We start from the raw sequence: 26,681 nt of genomic DNA on the forward strand, positions 1-26,681 counted from the left end.
TACCTGCATTGCTGATCACATTACACATAGCTTGGTTGGCCATACCTCCCGAACGCTTCCGACATCTTACTGCCACGTCGGACAGCTGCTATACTGAAGGCAAAAGGAGGACCTAGGAAGTATTAGGTAGGTGGTCATAATTCAGTGATCAGTCAGTGTATATTACAAATATTCACATAGCCCTCCCATTTCTGGTTCTGTTCGACAACACCAGAAATGAGAGGGACAAATTGGAACAAAAGAAGATTCTCCATGCTCAGATCCCTAGATATCATGCCCTCGATTTTTCGTTTGAGCTGAAAAGGAAGGGTAGGTTCGATATGTTTCATTGTTTTTGGTTTGAGAAATAACCTGGGCTTACCCATACCATTCTGCAATAGGAATTCCATATTTTGAAATTCCTATAGCACGTTTCCTAGATTTTGTTCATGGGAACACAGTTTTGGGTTATGTTTAACCCATTAAGTTCTCACAACTGGTATTTGAAATAAAGACGAAGTGTGTTTCTAGGTAATACGTTTTGTTAGCTCCACAATCTGGTACTACTTTGAGCTGACAGTTTTGGTCGGATCCTGTTGTGATTTATACTTTGAGTCTCATCCTCATTAACTGATGAACCACTGATTGGTAGGGCAGTATATTAATGCTGCTTTACCAATTAATTATACAGGTTACTGGCGTCATTCTTGGTAATGATTTAGTCACCTGTCACGCGTGAAAAGGTCTCTGGGTACGAATATTGTCGAAGATTAGTGGAATTATATTAGTTTTGTTAATGGTCATATGGTGCAAGGAAGTCTAAGGCTTGATGCTGCATAAGCCAAAAAAAAAAAAAAACACCTCCACCTGAGATCAACTAACTGCAGCCTCAGTGGATGGGGGACCTTAGATTCCTCTAGTCGTACATAGGAATCCAATCCAGACCTCTCCAAATTAGTGGAATACGTAAGATAAGACTTCGTTTGCAATGGTGTTGGAAATGCAAACATGGCCGGTGGAACTGACCATGAAAACAGGAAACGTCTTGTTTTCATGGACTGAAAACAGGAAATGTCCATGAATCCAGTAAAACTCATGAAGGATGGTTGTCGAATGCATCCTTCCTTCTATGCAGGCAGTTCGAGGAGTTCTCGTGGGGGTGCTACTTTCATGGTGCTTATTCTGTGGGATTCTGCAACTTGAAGGGTGTATATTTCAATGTTATGGCAGACCATGTTCCAGTTATATACGATTTTTAAGATATATTTGTATTACACATGTAAATAGTACTGGAATTAGAGAAGAAACCAAAACACACTGCATTGGTTAGTTTTAAAATAGAATGTCGCTTTTAGCTCTTTCAAATTGTGGTTAAAATGACTTGGATATTGAAAAATAAACCTATGCCATTCTGTATTTCGGGAGACGGAATTGTATAATAATAGTAATTTTAAATTTATTGAATTAATAATTAAACAAACAATTATTATAGTATAATTAATTTTTTAATATTAATTGGAAAATAAAATAATTATTAAATTACATAAATTAGAAGGATTATCCTCCTGTGCTTCCTTCTGTTTTTCATGCCAGAAGAATTTTAATTACTCAGAAATAATGCTATGGTCGTTGTACTAACCGCCGAAACAATTTTGCCTTCACAAAGAATTTCAGTAGCATTTCATTACTTTCAAAGAAATGACATCACAAAAAGGTTTATTTGCCACTTATTCAAAAGATGAGACAGTGGAAAAATAATAATTTAAAGAAATTACATTATAACCTTTAGACGTTAGTGTCATTTCTAAAATGTTAATCTGCTTTACTAGTTTAAAAACAAATTGTGAAATTAGTGCAATACCTACTTGTGAAGGCAAAGTTTGCTTTGTGGCTCGAGATCACATTGCCATACTCACTCACTTATGCAACCATAAGAATGGTAAGGCCTCCATAGCCGAGTGGTCAGGAGTGTAAGCGAAATTGCACTCGCTCCTTGAGTAGACCAGGTTTCAAGGTCCTGACTGCTAAATGCCCTCGATCTGCCAACCCGCACTGGACCAGCCTGGCAAGTTATAGTCCAGTTTTCTCAACTTGACTTTTTGAGGAGGACTCCATCCTGAAGTGGATTGACAATGGCTGCAGATTCATTTTTTTATTTTAATAGTGGTAAGTGCATATGTTCTCAATGTTTATTTGAGAGAGCTGGTTATGTAATGTGCAGAATATTGACTTGGAAAGAGTTATCTGAAGTTCGTGAAAACTTCATGGACAGATTTTAGAGAAATCGGAAATATGGGGACAGGGAATCTTATTTGGAGACATCAACTAACTTTATTTTGAAGTGCACTATTCTTTCTTTTATTTTTTCAATTACAATATGAAAAACATTAACACTTATTTAAGTCTGTTAAAATAAAGTACAATACAGTAAAGTGTGGAATGCAAGTTATTTTCCTTCTTACATTGACTTTTTGACATTGCTACCATTTGTTAAAGAGTGTGACAAAACAGCCGAAATAGTACGTCATCGTACTTTGGGTTTCCATATTCCGACAGATTCGGGAACGAGAAATCGGAATTCTCGATAATTCCCGAAATCATAAATTACTCTGTATTTTTCATGACATTTTATTTACGCGTTTTTAAATAATAATAATAACTGACCATAATAATAAACAGTGAATCATTTTTCTGTGACATAGTTATACTAAAAGTTTCAGAGGTTTTCTGTAAAAAAACGATATAATAATAAATGCATGGGTTATTATTATTATTATGAACCAATATATTGTGGCAAGATTATATATTTCAATAACATGTAAAAATAATCTCTACCTCAAATGGACATTTGATAATAGAAAACATTAAAAGAAGGGAACATTAACACAAAATAAATGCCATTTAAAAAACTGAAAGATAATACCACAAATATTTAAAAGTTGTCATTCTTAAAAAATGAAATTTTAAAATCGCAAAGCATTAATTTCTCTATCCGATAGTCTTGATCTTTGTTTCGTGACAAATATACCAGACGTTGAAAAATTTCTTTCATTTTGCGTTGATGTTGGTCGAATTGTTAAGATTGCATCCAAAAGCATCTTCAAGTTGGGCGTTATTAGGATACATGCTGATTCATATAAGCTGATTTCGTTTTTAAATGATGAAAACATTTTGTCTGCTTGCCATGATTTTGGTTTTGCCATTGAAATTGATATTGCTTTTGCTAATTCAGATTTTAGATCAGTTTCTGATTTCATGTCGGAGTATTCCACAACAACATTCACACCTTCTTCTCTTTGCATTTCTTCTGTTAAAGCATATCTTCCTTTAAAAAGTCTTTCCATTAATTATTTTGAAAATTGAGCTATTTCATTATTTTTTGCCAAAGTAAAGTCGTTCTTTTCCACCTCATATAAACAACTAACATTGCTTAAATATTTAATTCCTGCGTTTCTAATTTCTTTCAAAAGCATACTGCTCAAAGCAGAATTCTGTTTTTCAAATTACTAAAAAGAAACTTAAATTCCTTCTCTTGTTATCAGATTTGCATCATGATTACTTAATGCTTAAACTGCTAGTCGAACAGGTTTTAAGCAATTTAACCTATCCCTCACAATTTCATAATATTCCTCTTTCCATAAGTGACAGAGCTTCAACTGTCGTAATTCAATTTTTATTGGATTTAGGATCTTTTAAAATCTTTCGATCATTCTTTCTAACGTGCTCCAGAGTGTTTTACAATCCAAAATGACTTTTAGTTACATTTTTTCATTCTTGATTATTTCCTTCTGCAAAAGAGAATTTCTCGCTGGAGAATATTTAAACAATTTTACAATTTTTCTTATACTAAAAATTGCCGGAGAGATCATATTGCAGATCATACTGATCGGCTGGGTACATTACCTGAATCAGTCATTGCTTTCATCTTTCCCACCACTTGCTGGATCCAAAGGTCACTCTTGAAGAGGAAGGAGTCATATCACTAGGGACATCGTGCACACTCTAACTTATTACCTGAAAATCGGTCTTTAACAATATTAAGATTTGACAGTCGTCGGATAGTTCTGACTATTGCCAGGACTAGATAACTGAGTAGTTATGACTGCTATTCTTCGACATGTAGAAAAGGCCTGTGTACAATTACCGTTGAAACGGGAGGAAATCTTATTGGCGTTTTTCACCGGGAAAGTGAGACAGAGAAACACACAAACCGAACATTGAAAGTACCCAATTTACAAATGCAGTATATTGATGCATCATGGCTTTAGTTGCCCAGGGCACTAGGATTAGCCACTGTTGAACCGAGGCTAATATAGCGGTTTCACGCCATATCCACAGTTGTAACAAGATATTTACTGATGCCATCTGCAAATTGAAGTAAAAGTTAAATGACAAAATCTGCTGCCATCTAACGAATCAAATGGGAAACTCTAGAAAACAATTATACTATCACCTAGTTGGAAAAAAATAAAATAGGAAAATAAAAAGCAGCACTAATGACTCCACGACAAAGAAAATAAGTACGAAATAAAATGACAGATTCCCGAAAGAATTTCTTTTTGTTTCGGCGCTAATGACGGGTTATTAAAAGGCTGGAGAGGTTTAACTGATTAAACGGAAGAATAAGCTTCACGATATCTCTGGATATGGTTCGGGGACTGTGGGCATTGGACATCGGCTGCATTTTTAAAAAGTTACAATTTTCTTGACGAAAAAAAACTTAAAAACATCCTGTTGGAATGTAATGATTTGTTTTTACAGATCCCGTATCAAGCGCGGTGGCTTAGAATCAATTTCCAAAGATTTATTGAGGGAAATGAATATTTTAGTTTAGTTCATCAATAACTGAAACTTAGTGGAAATGCGTTTCCATTATTTTTATTTTCTTTTCATTTTTTTTATTGTTGTGTGTGTTTAGAGGAGGATGTTATGTAGTTTTGTAAAGAAATCCTTGAACTGAAATGCTAATAGTTATGCAGAAGGAAATACTGAAAGTTTTAACAGTTATTTTTCAACTGTTCTGTGACTATAAAATGTAGTTGCCTCTATTAAAATTATTTATAATGCAGGTAGAAAGTAAATCCTGTTTAATGTACATAGTTACATTATAAGATTCAGTTACATAGCAAAATACCCAGGTATGGGTTTTTTTTTATAGCTTGAAAAATCAAAATTTTTGTTCATCAGGTCAATATACTAGATAATTTTTCAAAATTTTAGTAGCATAACTCTTGATATAATGAAATTATAAATTAGGAGGCACGCTTATAACTATACTGCTCTGAAACAGGAAACAGTGAAAAAAAAAACCGTTCCGAACTAGTCTGAAACTCTTCCATGGCTGTCAAAAAGAATCTACAATACATCGTCAACTACGTACAAAATGCTCGACAGGCTTGAATATTCTTCGTGCAATTGCAACTCCTCCATTTCTTAGGCTGCCAACCGATGCACCTTATTATGCTTCTACCATGCGCTTGCACAATCCAAGCTAGATTACGAGTCCCATGTATGCACAACAATCAGAATCAGTGAATAACAGAATCCAACCCACCATCAGGCGATAAGTGTTCCTATTGGTGCATTTCAAACATCTCTTTACCAAAGCCTCTATTGTCGAAGAAATGAGCCACCTTTATCGCTTCGACAGAAACAATTCTCTACAGAATTCCGTGCAGCAAACCCTAGATGAATATCTGTTGCCAAGCCACACTGGAAAAATTCTTTGTGATATTCTTCAAGACTGCTAACCATTCAATCTATATTTCTATTTGACATTCTCTGATATTTAAATATCATGGTAGACAAAATTTCACAATCACCAAGGAAACTTAACTTTGGCATGCTCGTTTTTCGCTTGATTTCTCCCTTAACAACTGGAGGAAGGCTGGAACTTCATCTTCTGTCTACCTGCAAATCTGCTCTGCACATAGAGCTTTTGATTTCTTGCCAACCTATACAGATGGGTTGAAGTCAGAACTATCCGTAGGATCTGCTGTCATGTTCTCTCGATTGAAGAGGAATGCGGCAGTTGATCATTATTCTGCTTCCACAGTAAGTGTCCCTTTCTCTGATTTTGGAGGGATGGTACCGCATTCCTCGTTGCCTCCAGATAAAATAACATCGAGAATATGATTGTAGGCTAAAACGGGACTCATCAGAGAACAGAACTGTACTCAAATTTGTCAGGGCTCCAAATCACACGTTCATAGCACCAGTTTTAACGAGCTCTGCGGTGGTTTCGGGTTAATAGGATGAAAACCACTGGCTTCCTTGCGTGGAATCCACTTGAACTAAGCCTTCTTAACAGTCTGGTTGGCAATATTTTCATCTGTGGCCGCAGAAACCTCAAGAGACAATTGATTATAGGAAATAGTAGTCTTCTGTATTGCTGTTAGAGCCAGATAGTAGTCTGTTCTGGTTGATGTAGCCATCGGGCGACGTTGGCCAGCTTTTATTTTAATGGTTCCCGTTTTCTAAAACTGCTTCCATAGTGCCAAGACAACATTGCGTGACAAATTAAGCCAACGTGCCACTTGCACACTGCTCGGCTTCAAGTCCTCCAACGATCTGCATTCCGAAGAATCATCTAAACGATGATGACTTGGCCTCTTGAGTATTTGTCATGTGGCTATCACACTGAGCAAGCCAAAAAACGGGAACGAAGTGATGTGGTCGCAACCTGTGTTTTTATAGGCAAGCATAATTTGCATAATGTGCAATTCTGCACGGTGGCAGATCGATTTCTATTGGATACTCGAATTTGCATGCCAGAATGCCTATTATATTAAATAATCGCCTTCGGCGACGCTGATCAGAACATAACTACCTTTCTTCTGAACAGAACATGAGTCATCCAAAAAGCGACTTCAGGACTTTGCGCTTGTAAATGATGCCTATTGAGAATGATGATAACTGGAGGACTGGCACCACGTAATGCACTCGTATAATATCTACCTGGATCAACTGTTACTGGATCTAATTTTAACCTGAAATGTTAAATTTCAGGTCATCAGAATATGACTGGAAATCAGTTTGGGATGCCAGGAAGAGCTGTAGCATTGCGGTAAATAGGGTTGATGATAGGACTACCCCTTGTAGGATACCCCTATTATTAGTGCACGTTGTCCAGAAGTTACGATGTGAGATGTCTATGCTCCATGATTGATTTAATTATGCTCAGAGTATTTCCTATAATGTTGAAGTAATGCTGGAGAATGCTGATTAGAGATGTCATGTCTATTTGGTCATAGGCCGCTTTAATATAAAAAAAAAAAATAATAAAAATAAATAAATAACGTCTAGCTGTGTCCTGTCATTGAGGGCTTTCTGGATTCTAATAACGGTGTTCATGAGGTTACTATTTGTAGATCTCTCCTTAATCATGGTATGGAGGTACGGGGGCCAGTGACTGAAACAGTGGTCTGCAATGGAGAGGTGAATTGCTCTTTCAAATATCTTAAGGAACCCACAACTGACGGCAATAAGCCTGAAATCTTATGGCCGCTTGGGGTCTCTGCATTTTGGGACTGAACGGACAAAATACGTGTTTCAGATCTTTAGGACACTTGCAATGATTTTATTGAAGATGTGTACCAGGGGTCTATAATATATGTACTGCAAATTTTTATTAGAAACAGAGAAAATCGGTCAGGGTCGATTGTGGCTTTCAGTGGTAGTTTTTTTTTGACAATATCCATCAGATAGCTTCGGGTTATGGATAGGAGTGATATTGTCAGTTTGCATGGAACGCCAGAAAGTGTTACAGGGAGCTGTAATAATTGTGATTGGTCAGTCTGTAGAAAAGTGAACTCGGTCCACGCTTTCTTCTTTTGCTTTTTTCATAGTGATTTTCTTGTGGCTGTGCATTTGAAGTCTTTTAGATTTTTTTCAGCTTGTCCAGGGCAAGTTGTTTGCAGGCTAGTCTTTTCTGTCTTAAGGAGAGAGCCCTTGCCTTTTTGTAGGCGCTGAAGTCTTCTGCATCTGCAGATTTTCGCCTTCTGCTTCTGGAGGAACGTCTCTTTGATTGTTCGGTTAAACCACGCAGAGATTCTGGAGGTGATGGAAATTTCTTTTGCAGCTCCTACTTTGGCTATTACATAAAACTCTTCTGCTAGAAGGCTTAGGGCGACGTCCGGAGAGACAGTGAAAAGGTGGGTCCAGGTTGAATTCGCTGAGTCGTCTGAGAATAATTCCTGGTTTCAGGAATTTAGTGGAAAAGATCAGTTCTTTATCTGGTTGGTTTTCTGTTCTGGGCAAATGAAGATTGATTTTCCTGCAAGGCGGTTTCACACGTGATTGGATTGTGGTCAGAGTAAAATTTAAAGGAAGAGGTGATCAGATCAAGTGTACTATTACCTCTGGTTGGGCTAGTAATAATTTGAGAGAGGCCTAGGGAAGCAAATATGGCGTCAACTTCTTTCTTTGCTTCTTCATGACGTGGTGTAGACATGTTAAAATCGCCTGTCACTTTGATTGTGAGGCCTGGTTTCAAGTTTGTGGCTATCCAGTTATGTAGCTTCGCTCTTAAGTCTTCCGTATGATTTGGGATAAAATATATTACACAGACTTATCTGGGTGTCCTTGTTAGATACCACTGTGGATAGAGCTTCAAAGTTAATTTTCTGCAGAGAACCTTATAAGGTTCTCTGCAAACCAGGGCGACTTCTTCTCCTCTTCTGGCGTCTCTGGAATTCTCTAGAGAGTTATACCTTGTTGGCTGCGTAAGTGTATCTGCATAAGGTGACTGTTCCTGGGTAACCAGGTTTCAGTGATACATGTGATTTCATATTCTTCTATGAGGAGCAGTGACTGCAGTGTATTTAGTTTGTTGGTGAGACTTCTGATGTTTTGGATGAAGCAACTGAGCTGAATACATTTTGGATTCATACGTTCCTGGTCTGTTGGTTGCTACGCCGAACGGTTGATTCCGTTGGTGAAGGAATTTCCTCTATGATTCTTGTCAGTGAAGGTTTAACCAGGGTTCCTGGCTGCCAGATATTACGATATAGAATTACACGTTGTTTATCTGGAGGACGGAAGATTTGAATTATTTAAATATTAATATTTTAATTATTATAATTCTAATTTTCAGCTAAGAAACTCCTAGAGTTAGAAGATAGCTAAATGGATAGATGTGTGTATGATAAAATGAAGATTACACTATACGCTTGCGTTAAGTAATATTGTTTATATACTACTTTTAATAGTTAAAATTACTTGGTATAGCGAAATTAGTTATTAATGGGCCTGGGAGTAATGGACCTATTATATTAACAAGATGAGAAAACATGAGCCTGTCTCATCATGGGACAGGCTCATGATTTCCTTATTCATTGATTCACTTATTCAGATATAGTATGCATGTTCAAAAATATAAAAATTGATTGGGGTTGCCATTCGCAATCCATGTTAACTTTCCGCAAGGTCTGCCCATGTGGATTTGTATGTGTGTGTGTGTGTGTGTGTGTGTGTCAGCCAAACATAAAATACTTTTCATACACTGGTTCTATGAAAATTTTTCGTTAAGTCACTTCCTAAATAAACCTCTCCATCTGAAACTTTTACTTTTGTTACAGAAGGTGCGTTTTAAATATTCGATAGCGTGGCGAAGTCGTATACTAGTTTTTCAGAAATTAATGCTTCAACTGGTAAAAAGAAAAGAGCTAGAATCCATGTAAAGAATGGATTCTTGCATTACTTCCAGAAAATTTGCAGCGGCTGGTATAAATATATCGCCTTTTAATTAGGAAGTATATTTATACCATTTAGGTTATTATATTAAATGGATGTTCCTTAATTTTTGAATGCATAAAAACCACCAACTATAACATGTCATTCGTACGGAATGGTTAGCCCATTAGCTTCTAGCTATTTTATTCTCGTCATATAGGTTAATCATTTCCTGAAAAGAACAGAGTTAGAAATGAGAGGGATAGAGATAAAAGCATAAGGAAATATAACAAACTGAACAACACGAACATTTCTTTATCGTCCTCCTAGCCATTTGTAAAGGGACTGGCAACGTCAACTTGAACTGTTATTCCTTGGTTTTATTACCTCTAAGCTCTAGTGAAAGGAAGATATAACTCTGTCCTCGATTCTGGAAAATTTGTTATTAATTCTAAGGGAATACCTTCTCATTGTAACTTAGAAGTCGAGAAGGATTAAGAAATTCAAACCGCCGCCTTCCCCTGATGTGGCTCCCAAAGTAAAAGTTTTAATGTGACTGAGATAGTCCCGTAAATGTATTTAAGATCTCATGTATGATTTCATTAATCTGTAAATCTTAACTTGTTTTACATCTTGCTCTGTAAATCGCTGTTGCTTTGTTATACTACTTTCCTCCATACGAACTTTCCCCGATACTGATACGAACCAGAGTACACACTTCTTGTTCCGACCAGTTTATTAAAATAAAATTTCTATTTAAACACCTAACAGCCATTAGGCAACTTTATACGCTCGAACTGGACTGCATTTTTCCTGAGATCTGAACGGCCTCACATGAATTTGTGAGGCCATTCGGATCTTTCTTTCTTTTTGTATGACAACCCCTCTCCGAATTCCAACCGATACCAAATTCCATGAAATGTTCTTGTAGGCAGGAGGTGTCTTTTATTCTTCCTTCTGCAGGAGCATCCAGAGTCGGCTAGGAGGGTATTCGTTGTTGTCGCAGCTGAATTTGGTGAACGAATTCGTTCCACACCTGTCCAAACATGCAACATTCCATACAGAGGGAAAAAAAAAAACAAATTCATTGCTCAAAAACCAAGAGGTGCTGCAAAAAATGGTCAAATGACACCAGAAGAACAAATCTATGTACATCTCTCGATTATGGAACCTAATAATAATACTTGTTATTATCACTATAATAATTACGATTATATTTTTAAAGCCAAGGAAATCAAAATTAATCTTAATTTAATTATTGAAAATTCGGCCTTCTCATTAAAAAAAAAATGATTAATTTCAATATCAAAAATATATAAAAAAAAATACATGTACAATTCCAGGTAAAAGTACATACCTTTTTCTTGTGCCCAGCAAGAAGCGGAAAGATAGGCAACAGCAATTAAAATCCAGCCAAACATTACTAGACGGTTAGTATTTATCTAAAATGAAATGGTGCCAGTTCAGCTTTTTTGCTTCGGGAAAGAAAAATTTGAGAAAGTAATGTTGAATGGTACTTCATCGATTGTTTCATTCGTGTATTAATCTGCCAATACTGTGGTGTTTAGTTAAAAACGAAAAAAAATGTTTTGTTTCTAATTTTTTCATGCAAAACATCCAAAATAACTCTCCTTCATATATTTACAATTGTGAGAATACCGTAAGAATATAATTCTGTTCTCTTTCTCAAAAGATTCGAATTAGCAATCTAAAACGAATTTTTGTAATTACATGTGTAATTTAAGGGCAGTTAAAGGGACTAAATTGGAGGCAATTTAATTGTCAGTTAGGTTAAGTTCTAGTTAATTTTGGCCCAAAGAAATATTAAATAAAAATAGACACAGTGAAGAATTACAGTAAACCTTTTCGTATTAAACACTGTCTTTATACCACAGAGTGGTCTTTTTGCTAATATAGAATAGAATAAAATAGAATCTTTAATTGCAGTATGATAGACATACAATTAGTTCCGTCACGGCATGGTGGTGCCAGGGATCTACAAAACATATTTACAAAAGCGATACACATGAGGAAAAACATAAGTTACATAGATTATTGGAAGGCAGCAAAGCACAGTTTTACATTTTCAGTTCGACGAGGATTCCCTTCCTGTATTTTTCATTGTTGACCACCTCTTGGAGGTCCCCGTCGACGGCTTGCAATGATGGCAGCATTTGCTTTGGCAGTAATCTGCTGGTTAGTACTCGCCGGTTAGTTTGCTAGCAGCTGTGCTGAAGACCGGAGATAAGGGGGAGGAATGCGCCAAGAGCAGTGATCCCAGAAGTTCGGCTCTGTAATTTTACCGGTGGCCATTTTGAGGGGAACAGCAGCCTTCTTTATCCGATGTAGGATCGTAGTTGAAGGGCTTCTGCTAACGGCGTTGATTTGAGAGCTGGGGGAAGGTGGAGTTTGCTGTTGGCCCATTTTAGAAGCCATAATTCGGCAGAGAATATTCTTTTAATGTTGGTTTCGGCAGCCGAGGCCCATATCTCTGAAGCATACAGTATTGTCGGGTAAAGGATTGATACGATGTATCTTTTTACCATTTGGGTCGGTGATGCGGAGTACTGTTGTTTGGCGACCCAGCGTAGTGAATTCAGCTTCGACTGTATGAGGTTTACGTGATCGTTGAAAGATAGTTTGGAGTCGAAAGCGACTCCCAGATCTTTGTGCGTTTGAACATTTGGAACTGAGGAGCCGTTAAGCACAGGCTGCAACGTTGTTGGGCTGCCCTTCAGTGAATAAATTATTTCCGCCGATTTTAGGGTGTTAATTTGGAGGTTGAGAGTATTGAGGTAGTCAGCCATGTCCTGCAGTTTTCTAGTGATTTGCTGAGTGGTTTCGGCTGCCTAGTAAGGAGCTTACTAGCCCTCACTATCATTTTAGCATTAATTATCATTTATATGTATATTGAAGAGTGCATCTTATATCCTCTTAGGTATCGATCGGTGCGTTTCGACAAGTGTCTTTTACGTAGAAAAGATTTAACTAACTTCGTCATGCCTGTACATATTACGTAGAAAAGCGTGCGCGAGGACTGGCGAGCAAATTCCCCTAATAATAATAATTATTATTATTATCTGTTTATTGCTCTGCTCTAGAGCAATAAACCTGGACAGCAGTAAGCTTTTTGGGTGATTATCACATGCACAGGTTAAGGCAGGGACATGTGTCCGGGGTTATATGGAGCCACTATGTGCTTAACCTGAAAGGAAACTGTATTTACTGAATTATTTAGTTATATACTTAAATTGTGAAATACCGTAGTATCCCAAAATAAGCAAGATAATATTGGATCAAAAATGCTGGATAAAATGTGAAATATATGTCCAAAAAGTTATTTCCTTGGTTGAGGCAGTCCATATTTTCTTTCTGGTGGGGGTCCCTGTGAGTTATATCGGTAAATTTAAGTATGTGCCCATTAGCTGTCTGTAGGTGTGCTGCTGACAGATTTTATCGAGGTCGATGGTTAGACTGTTTATCAAATTAACCGTGTTTCCTGAGAACGTGCGTCTCAGGCCTTTGAGGTTGCTGAAACTGATATTCAGCGGGAACTTTGTGTCCACTTGACTTATTCTGCCAATTCGGGGGGGAGGTCATTATGTCACTGGTATCAGGGGCGTCAAGTCGTCCTGTAATTAATCTGGCCAGTGCAATAAGGTTAGCTGCCACAATTCCTTGTTTCCATGGTGTGATTGGAGATTGATTTAGAATTGGGTCCGAGAAATAGTGTGCTGGTTGCCAGTCCGCCAGTTGAGCCATTTCAAGAGCCACCATTCCAGGCTGAGGAACTTGAAGTGTGTTGTTAGGGGCCGATGACCAAATAGCTTCCGCATAAAGAGGAAGGGGTTAGAGACATTGGAGGGCTGATGACGCTCCTATATGTGAATCCAGTTTTATCTCTGAGAGATATTTCAATCTAGTTCCCAGATTCTAATAATACGTGTTTTACCTCTTAACAGTCTGACCGAACCTTATGCTCTGTCAGATTTTATCCAACAATGACGAGGTGTCAGCTGTTTTTACTGTTTTACAACTAACTAATTTATGTACATATAAAATAAAGATACATTTTTAGAGTATATATTCCACTTTTTAAACATATACTTAACATTTTGACCAGGTAAAGTCTTTTAAAGTTACCAGAATCTATTTTTACTTTGTCTTGGGGCATAATACCCATTGCCAGTAACGCGTCGGTAAAATCGTATACCTGCCCGTATACCTCAATTGAATGAATAACACTGTAGTGGCCTCTGTAGCCGAGTGGTCATTAGCGGGTCTCACTAGCACACGGTCTTTGAGTAGACAGGGATTCAAATTCTTGACTACTGAATACGGTCGATCAAACACACTGGACCAGCGTGGCAGATTATGGTCCTTTTCCCTCAATGAATTGTTGAAGAAGCTTCCATTCTGCAGTGGATTGATAATGGCTGCAGTTAACCCTTTTTTTTTTACCTTTAATACTGTTACTATTGGTGAAATCATTAAAACTCGTTTGTCACTTCCACTCAAAAATTATTGAAAAGGAATCGATCATTCCAACGAATATTGTTTTTAATTACGCAAATTACCACATTTCTTTAAATTACCTGTAAGATTTTCTCCGCATGATGCTTTCCTTAGTGACAAAAATAAACAAAACTAGTGAAACAATGTTTATTTCTTTAGTTTATCATAACTCTGGCTGTTCCGCATAAAGAGATGGCCATTTCAAACTAAAGCTACCATACTAAAGGGATTCCCTTGGGATGGAATAAACAAAAACAACTGTTGAACGGCAGCAAACAAACAAGCCCCTCTTTCTTAATGCTTTGCATGTTACCATTCAGGCCTTCTTCAACAGATATCCAAGTTTCATATATGGAAAATTTCTTCCGATCACTTACGTCTTAAAGTGTTCTGAATATGACCCACTTCGAGGTCATTATTATACACTGAGTGATCACTGAATGATGACCACCTACCTAATACTTCGTAGTACTCCTTTTGCCCTCAGTACAGCAGATATCCGACGTGCCATTGATTCAACAAGATGTCGGAATCGTTCGGGAGGTAGAGCCAACCAAGCTGTGTGTCATGCGGTCAACAATGCAGGTATGGAGGTGATTGGTGTATCCAGACGACTGATATGCCTTTCCATAGTGTTCCACAAGTGCTCTATGGGGAGTTCGGGGGCCAGTCGATATGCTGGAAGTCAGAACTCTGTTCCTAAAACCATTCCTGCACAACAAGTTTGTTTTGTTTCTTATTTGGTTTTTACGAGCATTAACAACTAAGGTCATATTGCTCCGGGGATATGCGGTGGTCATTCCCCGACCTTTTCGTATCCCCCTATTTAGTAGTCACGGACTCTAACCCCGGTCTAATCAAGAAGCATCAGGCACGTGTTGTGCGGAGGCGCCGCACAAAAAGTGCCTGATAGCTCGGCGCATAATCATCTTGGAAGACACCATCGCTATTCGGGAAAAAGTGTAACATAGCGAGGTGTACACAGTCAGCAAGCAGTTGACGATAGCGGAGACCACTGATACGCGGTTCCACATGCACCAGCGGTCCACGTTCCTGCCATTGAAACATGCCCCACACCATACAACCGCCTCCACCGGCCTGCACTTTGATACCATGCATGATGGATCAAGAGCCTCATGTTGCTGACGCCAAATCCGTACACGGTGTGGAGTAAATAACTTGAGTCATCCGACCAGCGCACCTTCTTCCAGTCTTCTAACGTCCAACTTGCATGCTCTTTGCACCAGGCGAGTCTTTTACGCCGATGGATCTTGGTTAGGAGAGGACGCCGTAGGGGTAGTCTGCTGGTATAGCCCATACGTGCGACGCATGGTCATTCCAGATATTGTTCCGGGTCTGCCCATTTTGTATTGGGTAGTCAACTCTTCAACAGTGCTGCGCCTGTACGAGTTGTCGAATCCAGCGCTCACCTCTAACATCAACCTTTCGCTGACCTTTGCAGTTTTGCCTTCGGGTCGTTGTTTGACCATTTTGACGCCAGTCCTGGTACACTTTAACTACGGCGGCTCTCGATCACCCTACCAGTTCAGTCGTTTGGAAAATCGAGGCACCAGCTCGTCGAGCATCCACAATCTGTCCTTTACCAAAGTCCGATAAATCCTTCCTTTTACCAATCACGCTCGGAATTTTACTACCTACTGAACCACTGGCACCTCATCTATGCTACGTAGGTCGACTAACTGCGCACTCTCGTACCTCACGTGGTGAACGGGTCGCATTCAGTTTTGCATTCATAATTCAGTGATCACTCAGTGTATATCAGCTCGCTAAGTATCATTTGTTTTTGTAAAATGTAATTTTTTTTTTATCTGATAGCATACCATATAAGCTTAAAACGTGGTGAAGAAGGAAGGGGGGAGTGTTGATATTTGTCAGGAAAAGATGTTTTTGTTAAAAATTTTTCTATGTAGGCAGTTGTGTTCAGCCAACTTAAAATTTGTATGTTCATGCTAGAGTGCTTTCTAGACAGTCCGGCAATATATACTAATCTGATTTGAGACATTCTATCAACTGACTTAAACTTTATTCAGAATTTACATTTGGCAATTCATTTCTGCTTTCATTAACATTCCTCTGGTTTCACACACTTTCCTGATTTGTGTCTCACAAATCCGTTATTGCAAAAACATCCCCGAGAGCATATCTTGACGCAAGGGCGTTGTACCGGTTGTTCACATGTCAGAGGGCATAGGGTGCCACATTCTAAATAGTGCTCATTTTCCGGACACTCTGCGAATGAAATAAAATTCAAACATAACTTTTAGAATAAAACAAATGAAAAATGTATTTACCTAATTTATAAAATAATTTTATTCCTTTTAAAAATTAGTATCAACTCTTAGAAGAAGGCTTTATTGCATTACTTATTGATGAAAGCTAAATTCGTGTTCTGTTTTTGGTACAAGTAACCAGAATTAATAATAAATTTACATTTAAGGCTTTATTATTATCGTATGTAATTTTCCAATTAATACTTTAGTAAAATCTTTCGAGTGTTTATAAACACTCGAAAGATCTTTAGAGAACCAATTGTTATTTTTTATGGTGACGTCAAAGAGTTACCAGATATTTCTGGAATGGCAACTATAGGTTGAAAGTCAGGAATATTTGCTGATGTTGGAATGGAATATCATCAGCAACCATTGATTCAAACTTGCTGTAACTTTGTTGATGTCATTAATAAACATCCGAAACAGCATTTTATTCCAACCCCATAAAATTGAAGGCAGGTGGAGTTGTGAACATTATATTCTCCAAGGAAAATAAGTATTAGTAAGGCGAAATGATGCCAGAAAACGAACCCTGTGTATAAGCAGAAACTAAATAAATAGAGAATCATCCAATTCAGCTTTAAACTTAACCAAACTCGCTGCCTCACCACGTTGAGATGCAACAAAGGTGACTCTGTTACCGTGTGGTCTGGGAAATTGGAAACATTAAAAAAAAAAAAAAAATAGTGAAAGAGGACCAGGCATGTCTGCCAGGGAAAAATGGTGTTATAAATATTGTTGTACACTGATTTTAATGATAGAAAGAGAAGGAAATGTGAAGATTTACTTAAGTACAGAGTGATGTTTTTCTCAACAAGTATACTCTTCATATATAAGAGATGAAGAGTCTTTTTCAATCAGTTCTGTCCTGGAAAGACCACAATGCTAATTGAGTAGATTTGTTTTCAGTATGATCTATCATTTTTAATAGGTCAAGTAGCTTTTACAGGAATGGGAGTCATTTAAACAGAAACATGTGCAAGAATATTTGCTAGTGCTATCTAAGGAAGCAGTGTTTGGTCTTTTGGAAACTGTTAGCTTCGGAAGATGTCTGGAATTATAAAGCCTGCTGGGGTACTCATGGGAGAAGGAAATACATCAGCTGTTTTAAATTATCCGACAGAGTAGACGAGTAAATCAGAATGTCTTATAAATGAGTCTTCGTCTTTCTAGTTATTGACTGGAACATATGGGCTGGTCATTTGCATAGTTGCAAAACATTTCTGAATAACTGGTTTCTATACCAGTATATTAGAGTAGGAATCAGAGCTGTACTACTCAATATGTTCTACGTTGAAAATATTATTAGTAAAATAATAATAAGAGGAGTTTACCTCAATATAGTGTGTAGAACACTTCCGTATGATACCCTCCAGAAATAAAAACGAAAAAAAATCGACAACTTACCGGTACATTAGAGTAAAATATAAATAATCAATTTAACACAATTCAAAACAATTAAAAATCAAATTAACGCAATTAAAAGAATTTAACGAAAATATTCAAAACGATTTTCCTTCCTGAAGCTGACAACACTTTTCGACCGTATGTCGTGATCACAGGAATGAAAATTACCGAATCGGGTTAAACCTGATACTTAAATGGAGATTATTTGTCTTTGCGCATGCGCGTAAAGGTCCACGCATCGGAGATCAAATATGGCCGCCGAACATTAACAGAATTCTCGTGTAATTTAATTTCAACGGTTTCTGCAATTAATAGTCGCGTATAATTACGTTGAACGTTAAGTATTTTGGTCTCGTTAAATAAAAAAGTGTGTTTTTCGTTAATGGCATAAAAGGCTAATTCTGACGCTGCTGAACGAGAAGCACGAACTGAGGCTTCGTGTTGATTTACACGAATATTAAGAGAAAATCGGGTCAAACCTTGATAAGACGAGTCGCAATCACCGCAAGAAATGTTGTATACCAGATCATTAATTTGTGTTGCAAACGCTGAAAGAACTGAACGATTGTTCAGTATAGTGTGTAACTTCCGTATTGGCCTAGCTACAATTTTAAATTCGGTATCTTTAAAAAATCTGTTAAGCTGTTTGTTCTACACACTATATTGAGGTAAACTCCTCTTATTATTATTTTACTAATACCAGTATATTAGAGAGGCAATGAAAGAGTGCAATACTCTTGATCTCGAGCCCGGGTACCAAGCGAATTGTGACCAGGCGATTTATTTGGGCGATCTTTCTAGAGCGACTGTTAGTTCTTTTTAAGTACCTACATTTTCCAAAACTGTTTGATAGAAGCTATTCTCAAAAAAAAAAAAAAAAAAAAAAAAACCGCTTGTATATCCTATATGCACAAAAGATAATCATGAATGATGTAATTTATGCTCACTCCACTGCTTACTCTATTGAATCAACGTTTGGAAGAGGTTAAGCCAATAGTCTAATTACCCATTTGATTGTAGCTAATTGTTGAATAGTATGATTGCAACAATACAAATACAAGTATTTATATTGTTACTGTCATGTTACTCTATTATGCTTTGTCGCAAATTACATATGCAATGCTATGAGATCTGCAAGAAACGACAGTATCCATGCATAATACTCTATCGAAACTGATTTGGCTGAGGATTTCAACAAGTATAAACTCGAGATGGAAACGCTGCACATTCCATTTCACAATGAGGAAACAGATACTGTCACAGATGAAATATGTCAAGATCTACTACGACAATGAAAAGCTCATAGTATAATGTAAATTTTACCCCAGGGGCTCTCATCTGGTGGGTATGGGCTTGGCACACCCAGGGTCCTGAGCTGGATATAATCATTCTTTTTTTCCTTCGTGATTCCCTTTTATCTCTCTCTCTCGGTCTCTCGCTAGATAGTTCAGAATTTTTTAGGTTGGTGCAGCATAAGTCTCGCTTTCTTGCACATATTGGCTGTTGTGCTGTCCCCAAACCTGTCTGTGATTGGCTGTTGAGTCTAGGGGGAAAAATTAGTTCTTATTTCGCTCACAAGATGGCTCTGTGTTTTTTTCTATTTCATTTATTTTTACCTAGGCTCAAACCCATGTTATCCATGCTGACTGTCTCGTGTTTATCCACTGGGAGGAGGTAATATAGCTGCCGTACAGTGAGGACGCTCGTATCATCGTTCCTGCATTTTTTGGATTAAATGTGTCTTAAGTTTAGTTTAGTGTCCAAATTATGTTCTCCCATGAAGATAAACAACACTGGATACCATTGGTGAGAAGCTTTTAGCATGCCACTGGTTATTTAGTTAGATCTCAGCATTATTTATCTGTGTCCTTTGTTGCCAGACTGCACTGGTCACCACATGGCTGACAGCAGGGAAATAGACAGCTAGCCAATATAACGTGGCTGGCACGCTGATATCTGGCCCCTGACTGGGTTGGAAACCTTCCCCTTGTGTGTCCAGAGGCAATGCTCTTCAGTTGTACGGCTGTGTGTCTTTGTTGCTCTGGTTAATCAGTTAAATTAACAGAATTGTGCTTAGGTTAATATGATGATTTTGATGTTGGTGTATTCCTAATTTGATGCTGAACAAGAGGATTGGTTGGTTTTTAGGAGCATTAGCAACTAAGGCCATATTGCTCCGGGATATGCGGTGGTCATTCCTTAACTTTTCCGCATCCTCCGTATTTGGTGGTGACGGGCTCGAACCCCGGTCTAATCAAGAAGCATGTGCTGCGCACTGCTGCTCCTTCCCACCTGGCTACGGAGGCGCCAACAAGAGGATATCCATTGTGTGGCGACCTGGACATTCAGGTATTTATTATTTATAGTTTTCTCATACTGCAAAATTTGCTGTTCTGCTACTCACGGCTGACCAGAGATATCTACCGCTTCCGGTTACGGGTCAAGCAAATGCGCTATGAGTTTGTACTTGCAGTCAGGTGACCATGGCGACATGCGTCATTTACTGCCTACTAGCAATTATCCACGCCTCGTACAAGTGGATTTCTATATCCAACAGTAACAAGTCTAGCCAACTAAAATAAGCTGTAATTTTTGACTTATTTTGTATCTTATCAGTAAACTTATCGCTTGGAATACACGTAGTTAAGGCAACTACTAAACACAATTGTAAACTCTTTTCCAGCCCACTTGTAATCCCTTTATCTGCGGCGCCTAAAATCTGAAAATGCCTTTAAAGCAAGATCACCAAAATAACGAAAGCTGTGGAATTGTTCTGGACGTAGCTATAAAATGTACTTCCTGTCTCAAGACATATGGAAGCGAATGTCTTGCGTTGGATCTAAAGAGGCTCGGGAAGTAGCGACGGAAATTTTGGCAGTGTCCTCCCTGTAAAGGAGAAAATTATATGCATTCACTAGGAACAACTGGTGAAACTTTTAATGACGTTAACCAAATTTCGGATTCACCTGAGCACAGGACCCAACCCGAACCTGAGGTAGACACAGAAAAACTGAGATCGTCAGATGCACATGTGGAATTGACCCCTGACTCATTACCGGCAGAACAAAATGGACTTTCAGATCTCATCATGCAAAAATCTAGTAGCTCCCAACAGGATAACACCCTATCAACAGAGATCTCAGCAATAGTTAATCAAACATCACTTGAATACAGTCCACTCTTGGTCTCACTCCTCACAAATATCGAGACAACTCTATGTATAATGCTATCCCCAATTCATAATATCCTCGCAGACCTACTGCTTGAAAACAAGCGACTACGCGAACACAATGAATGCATACACAAAACATTGGAGATGTTGGGGAAAACCTTTGATGACCTGAAGCAATCTGTTTGTGATCTCTTGCTGTTCAAACTAACCATCATGAGCAACATCCTCCAGATGAACACGTTCACGCAAAACCGAGAGCTCCTACCCAAACCACCCCATCTTTATTACCACATGACCCCTCTCCATCCCCCATTCTTACAATATGGGAGTCAGAAGTTGTGTGCCCTGAACCCAGCACTAGACCAGTATATGCTGAAATCACAGCAGGTGCCAACGGATACTCAGGAAATACTGCCTCACAGAAGATCCAAAGAAGTCATCAGGAGCAGAACCTGCCAAGTTGCACCTATTCGCGATCACAAAACTCACATATGGGGTCCTCGCGCTCGAAACCGGATAATGCTTTGGCTGCTGAAGTACATTGCAATTGTGGCTCCGCCTCAAACAACGTGAGAGGTAACCATTATACAGGGACTACGATTGTATCTAATGTAAAGACCCATAGAGACACTACAGCGTATGCAATGATTGCAAGCCAATGAACAAAAGAACAAACACTGACCCGTAATCCAACTCTTAAGGAACTGAGCCCCAATCTTAAAGTTATTGGAACCAATTTGCACTTCAGCAAGATGCACATTGTGAACACTGGAATGATGAGCAAGCGGATCCGTAATGCCTTCATTAGTAGGCTCTCCACTGCTACCACAGCTGATGTGGAAAACCTTCTTGCTGCATTCAAAATGAATGGTAGAGTCACCAAGCTACCTACGAAATATCCCACCTACGCCTCCTTTAAGATCGATGTAGCTGATGCAGATTTTGAAGTACTCTTCAATCCTGAAGTCTGGCCTGCTGGAGCTCTTGTTATGCCATATCTCGGGCATAAAGGGCAGAGATATAGAAGTAATGGAAAGGACTCCCACCAATGGTACCCTGATTCATAGCAATCCCAGATCTCGTTACCGCAACCAGAACCACAGACACAGAACACCAATACGCCAATCCCTGTGCTCATCAATCCTAAATACACCCCGCTGAATCGAGGAGTGCCATGTCAAAGACCACCCGTCTGACCTGAACGACACCCGAATGAGAGTCACCAAGATCTTAACAAGCATTAGCGAAGCTGCAATGAAACTAAAAAAAAAATCCAACACCGGGTGCAGTTCCTTGGTGGACCCCAGATATCCAAAACCTAAGGTGCGAGGTGATTAGAAAAAGAAAACAGTTTCAGAGAGTGAGGAGCTCATAGCAGGCCGCAGAAATTACAGTTTTGAGGGAAAGCTATAAAGATGCAAGAAACAGGTACACAAACCTAATAACCAAAAGCAAGCATTAGGTCTGGGAGACGTTTGTAGGCACAACCGGAAACGCTCAACCCTGGGGAGTGGTGTACAAGACAGTGACAAACAAGCCCCCCAGAGGGGAAGCCATCATGACAACAAGGACACTGCAGGGCACCGTGACTACCACATTGCATCAATCAATAAACAATATACTGGAGACTATCTTCCTGGAACCAGCCATCCCTACCTTACCAGAACAACTGCAAATCTGTGCTGAGAAAAATGAATATACTATAAAGAGACGTGAACCACCATTTACCCTGGAAGAACTCAGACAGGCTTCAAACCTCATACGAAACAATAAATGTCCTGGCCCAGACTTACTGGATCTGGAAATCTGTATAACCACTGCCTTGAATCTGGCACCTTCCCAACACAATGGAAGCAAGCGAATGCAAAACTAGTCTTGAAAAATCCGGCAAAGCCACCTGACTTGCTGAAATTGTATCGACCGATTGCACTGCTACCAGTTATAAGTAAACTGTTTGAGAGACTGCTATATACAAGAATTAGCCAACACTACCAAACAGCTGGACTTGACATGGCGACCCAATTTGGCTTTAAGCCACAATCACCTACTGTGGAAGCCTAAGAAATCTACTATACTCCGCAACCTCATGCAGTAGCAAATACTTTCTTGTCATATCAATTGATTTTGCTGGGGCATTCGACACCATTTGGTGGCTGAGCATTCTGGCAAGACTACGGCAGGCCCACGTGCCAGAAAACCTCTACGAGACTATCAAATCGTATCTTTCCCAGAGGATAATAAGCGTCATCGCACCTTATGGGAAACTAGATCGACCGGTTCACATGGGCTGCCCACAGGGCTCTGTTCTTGGCCCGCTCCTGTGGAACATGATCCTTGATGAGTTCCTGGCCATGGACCTGGGAGAAGTCCACTCCCAGGCCTTGACTTAATCTTAATGGTCGCTGCAAACAGCAGGGCCGAACTTGAGGACAAGGTGAACCAGGGCCTGCGGATACTTCAGGAGTGGACACAGACTCATCTACTGAAGATATCACCGACCAAAACTTACTCGATTTTGCTCAAAGGAACACTAGACCTACGCAGGCCACCACAAATCAAAGTGGAAAATAAGACTACCAAACTAGTGGACCAACTAAAACATCTTGCCCTTATACTTGACTCTAAACTATCATTCCAGTACCACCTGATATACATCAGAGCAAAGATTAAGAAATACTCTGCACTAGTGGCCAGAATCACAAGATGAGATTGGTGGCTCAACAAAGGCACCCTGTCACTGTATTATAAAACAACCTTCCTACCAACAATAACCTACGCCTCTCCAGCCTGGTTTCAAAAAGCCGTAACCACCATAAATCGACGGACACTGGACAGTACTGCTAACCATCACCCATGCCTGCTGTACCACAAGCATTCCCACCCTACAGGTATTAACAGGGCCCTCCCCCTGGAATTAAAGGCTATTTGCTGCAGCATCACTCACAGCATTTCAAAAGGACAACCCTGCACCTTCCTTGGCTTTACAGTAAACACAGCTGCGAATCAGAAAGAAGGAAAAAAAAAATCAATCCACAAAGGCACTTACAGCAGGATCGATGGACTGCCTCAACCAAAGGTGAAATAAAAAAAATTCTGCCCACCATAGACAGGGTGTACTGCAAGCCTCCACCCTGGTTTCAATGCGGTCTCTTCACTACCTATTTTCTGACAGGCCACAGAGTGTTCAATGCGAAATTAGCATCTTTCAGAATTTTAGAGGACCCACGTTGCTCCTGTGGGGAGCCAGAAACCTGGAAACAGATAATGTATGAATGTACCAACTATGAAGACCTATGCTGCAGACTGATGACAGCAACCACGTACTTCCCAAGACATCGAGTTGCACCTACTAGATTCATGCATAGAGTACAAGGCACTAGGCAAATTCACACAGGAATTGTTTACCCAGTGCAAAACACAAATTGCTGTTCACAGGGAACCACAATAATAAGGAGAAACTCGTGCAAGAGCTGCTTACCCCTCCAGCACAAAACTACTAAATATAAGAAATTTCAATAAGGAGGAACCTCGCAGACTCTTAGCACAACGACCTACCTGATCGAGACGCAGAAATATGAATGACGCATGTGAGGACACCCGCTCATGCATCGCCTGCACCAAAATGGATATACTAACTACTAGACAAGTCAGGACTGTCCCAGGAATGGCAAACTTTCACAGCTTGGACACTTCAACTACTGTGACTACACGCAGCTTTGCTGCTGATGCCATAAGGCGATCCTCACTTGCACAGGGCTTTTACTCCACTTCCTGGGTGGGGGAGAGAAGGGATAGTTCTGCTGTTTGCTCTCCCCTCACCCACCCCTCTTTTCCTCCTGGTGGGGCATGGGCATGCCCCACTGACCTTCTCTGGGGTAGTCTTCCCTATCGACCCCATATTTCTGACTTTTACCCAAGCCTTCAGTCTCCTCTCCACTCTGACTAAATATCATAGTGTATGCCCCACACTACTAAAATTAATTGTTCAAATCAAGTCACGCATGCCCTTTTGGCCTCTAATAATCTCTTTAGCGTCTTACCCTGAAAATCACCGCGTGTTGCCTTACTTTTTTTTTTTTACGTAGGCCCTAGCCACTGAAATCTCAGGAAACTAGGTGGCAGGGCCTGCCAGAGTAAAGCTCCATACTACTGTGTACCTGGTCTGCCTCCACAGGGCCAAGTGTGGGCTACGTTGGGCCTCAGTAAGGCTCCAGCGACTAAATGAACAAAGATACTTTACACTTATACAAAATTAATACGCTTTTAAATCTCTAGCCTTCCCAGTCAACTGGTACACCTACAATAAAAGCAATGCGGAGATGGGGGAAACCCCTGGTGCTGTTAGACATAAATACACTTTACACTCCACTGAGCTACCCAGGCACATTTACACACGTTCATACAGTTGTAAGAACGTGTGTAAATGTGCCTGGTATAGCTAAAAGTGTGTGAGTGTGATGTCAAGAAACCTGTATTCTGCAATGAATACAGGTCTCTTGACAGGGGCCCTTCTTCGCAGGGCCGAGTGTACCCGAAACAAAGTTTTTATTTTTTTAAATTCCCATCCCAATGTTGATACTATTGGAAGTAGTGTGTTATTGTTAGTCCACTTTTCTGAAATTAATGATTTTATTTATTTTTTATGTGTTTGATGAATAAATATACATATTTTTTTGCCCATATCTACATATGGTGGCACCATCTATCGGTCCTTTCTGCAAGATGGAAAAAATTTTCCTTCTTATTCTAGAATGTAGGTTTTTTTTTTTTTCATTGTTGATAATATTTGTCTCCCATGTTTAGAGACTGTCTTTGAAAACCTGAAAAGGCAAGATTTTTGTGTTCTGTACTGCTTTGATGCGAAAATTTATTTTACCAACATTGTTAATGGTGGCGCCATCTACTGGTGCAATATGCAAATTGAATTTATCTCTGTATTTGAAATAAAATGCTTTTAACATTTCTAAAGTAACTCCCCAAAGTTTAAAGCTATTAATTGAGGGAAAAAAACTAAAGTTATTTTTCTATTAGCTAAGAAATTGATAGACTGTGTTTTACAAATAGAATTTTTTTTATTGATAAGATTTTACAGAGCTAGCTACAAATCACAATTTTTAAAAATATTAAGACAAAAGTATAAAAAATTAAAACAATCACTTAAATAAGACAAAGCTTTTTTATCTGAACGGATACATCGTATATTTCAATGTGTAGGCACAATTAAGTTCATTGAACTTACTACACTGAATAAACCATAAGCGTTGAACTCAGTTGTTATCCCCTCTTTCAAGCACTTAGCAGAAAGAATTTGAACACTTGTATTTGGTTCTACAGTTCCTGCATACACATCATTAAAGATACATCGGCCTTTAGATGCTCTCTATGTGCTCCAGTATAACTGTTTGCATTAACAGAAATGCCAGCTTTTCGTTTTCTAGGCATTGAAGGAAAGTATCTATCAATGATTCTAATAGTCAAAACTTCAAGCTCCGAAAGATGTAAGGTTAAAACGTACCTCTGGCTCTAGGGATGTTTGCTTCTAGTAGAAGTCAACAGTGCCAACCTCAGTATTGATCTGGACTTGATGCAATTGGATTTCGTCTTTAGCTTTAACAAAAAGCAATATATCAGACATTTTTCCTTGA

The 26,681-nt window shown here is 39.0% G+C and overlaps 1 protein-coding gene across 1 annotated transcript in view; it reads right to left on the minus strand.

Annotated features, from left to right (window-relative positions):
* The window catches only part of LOC150084608 (von Willebrand factor-like), a 283,645-nt gene that overhangs the window by 24,477 nt on the left and 232,487 nt on the right, over positions 1 to 26,681 (minus strand). Inside the window, exons 16-17 of the mRNA XM_090376305.1 lie at positions 16,275 to 16,416; positions 6,809 to 6,968 (exon numbers count right to left, since the gene is read on the minus strand). Of these exons, the coding sequence (XP_090232431.1) occupies positions 6,809 to 6,968; positions 16,275 to 16,416 (302 nt within the window). The remainder of the gene's footprint in view (positions 1 to 6,808; positions 6,969 to 16,274; positions 16,417 to 26,681) is intronic.

Source organism: Mastigoproctus giganteus, chromosome 6 (genome assembly GCF_048544385.1).
Source record: "Mastigoproctus giganteus isolate SK-2022 chromosome 6, ASM4854438v1, whole genome shotgun sequence".
Taxonomy (NCBI): domain Eukaryota; kingdom Metazoa; phylum Arthropoda; class Arachnida; order Uropygi; family Thelyphonidae; genus Mastigoproctus; species Mastigoproctus giganteus.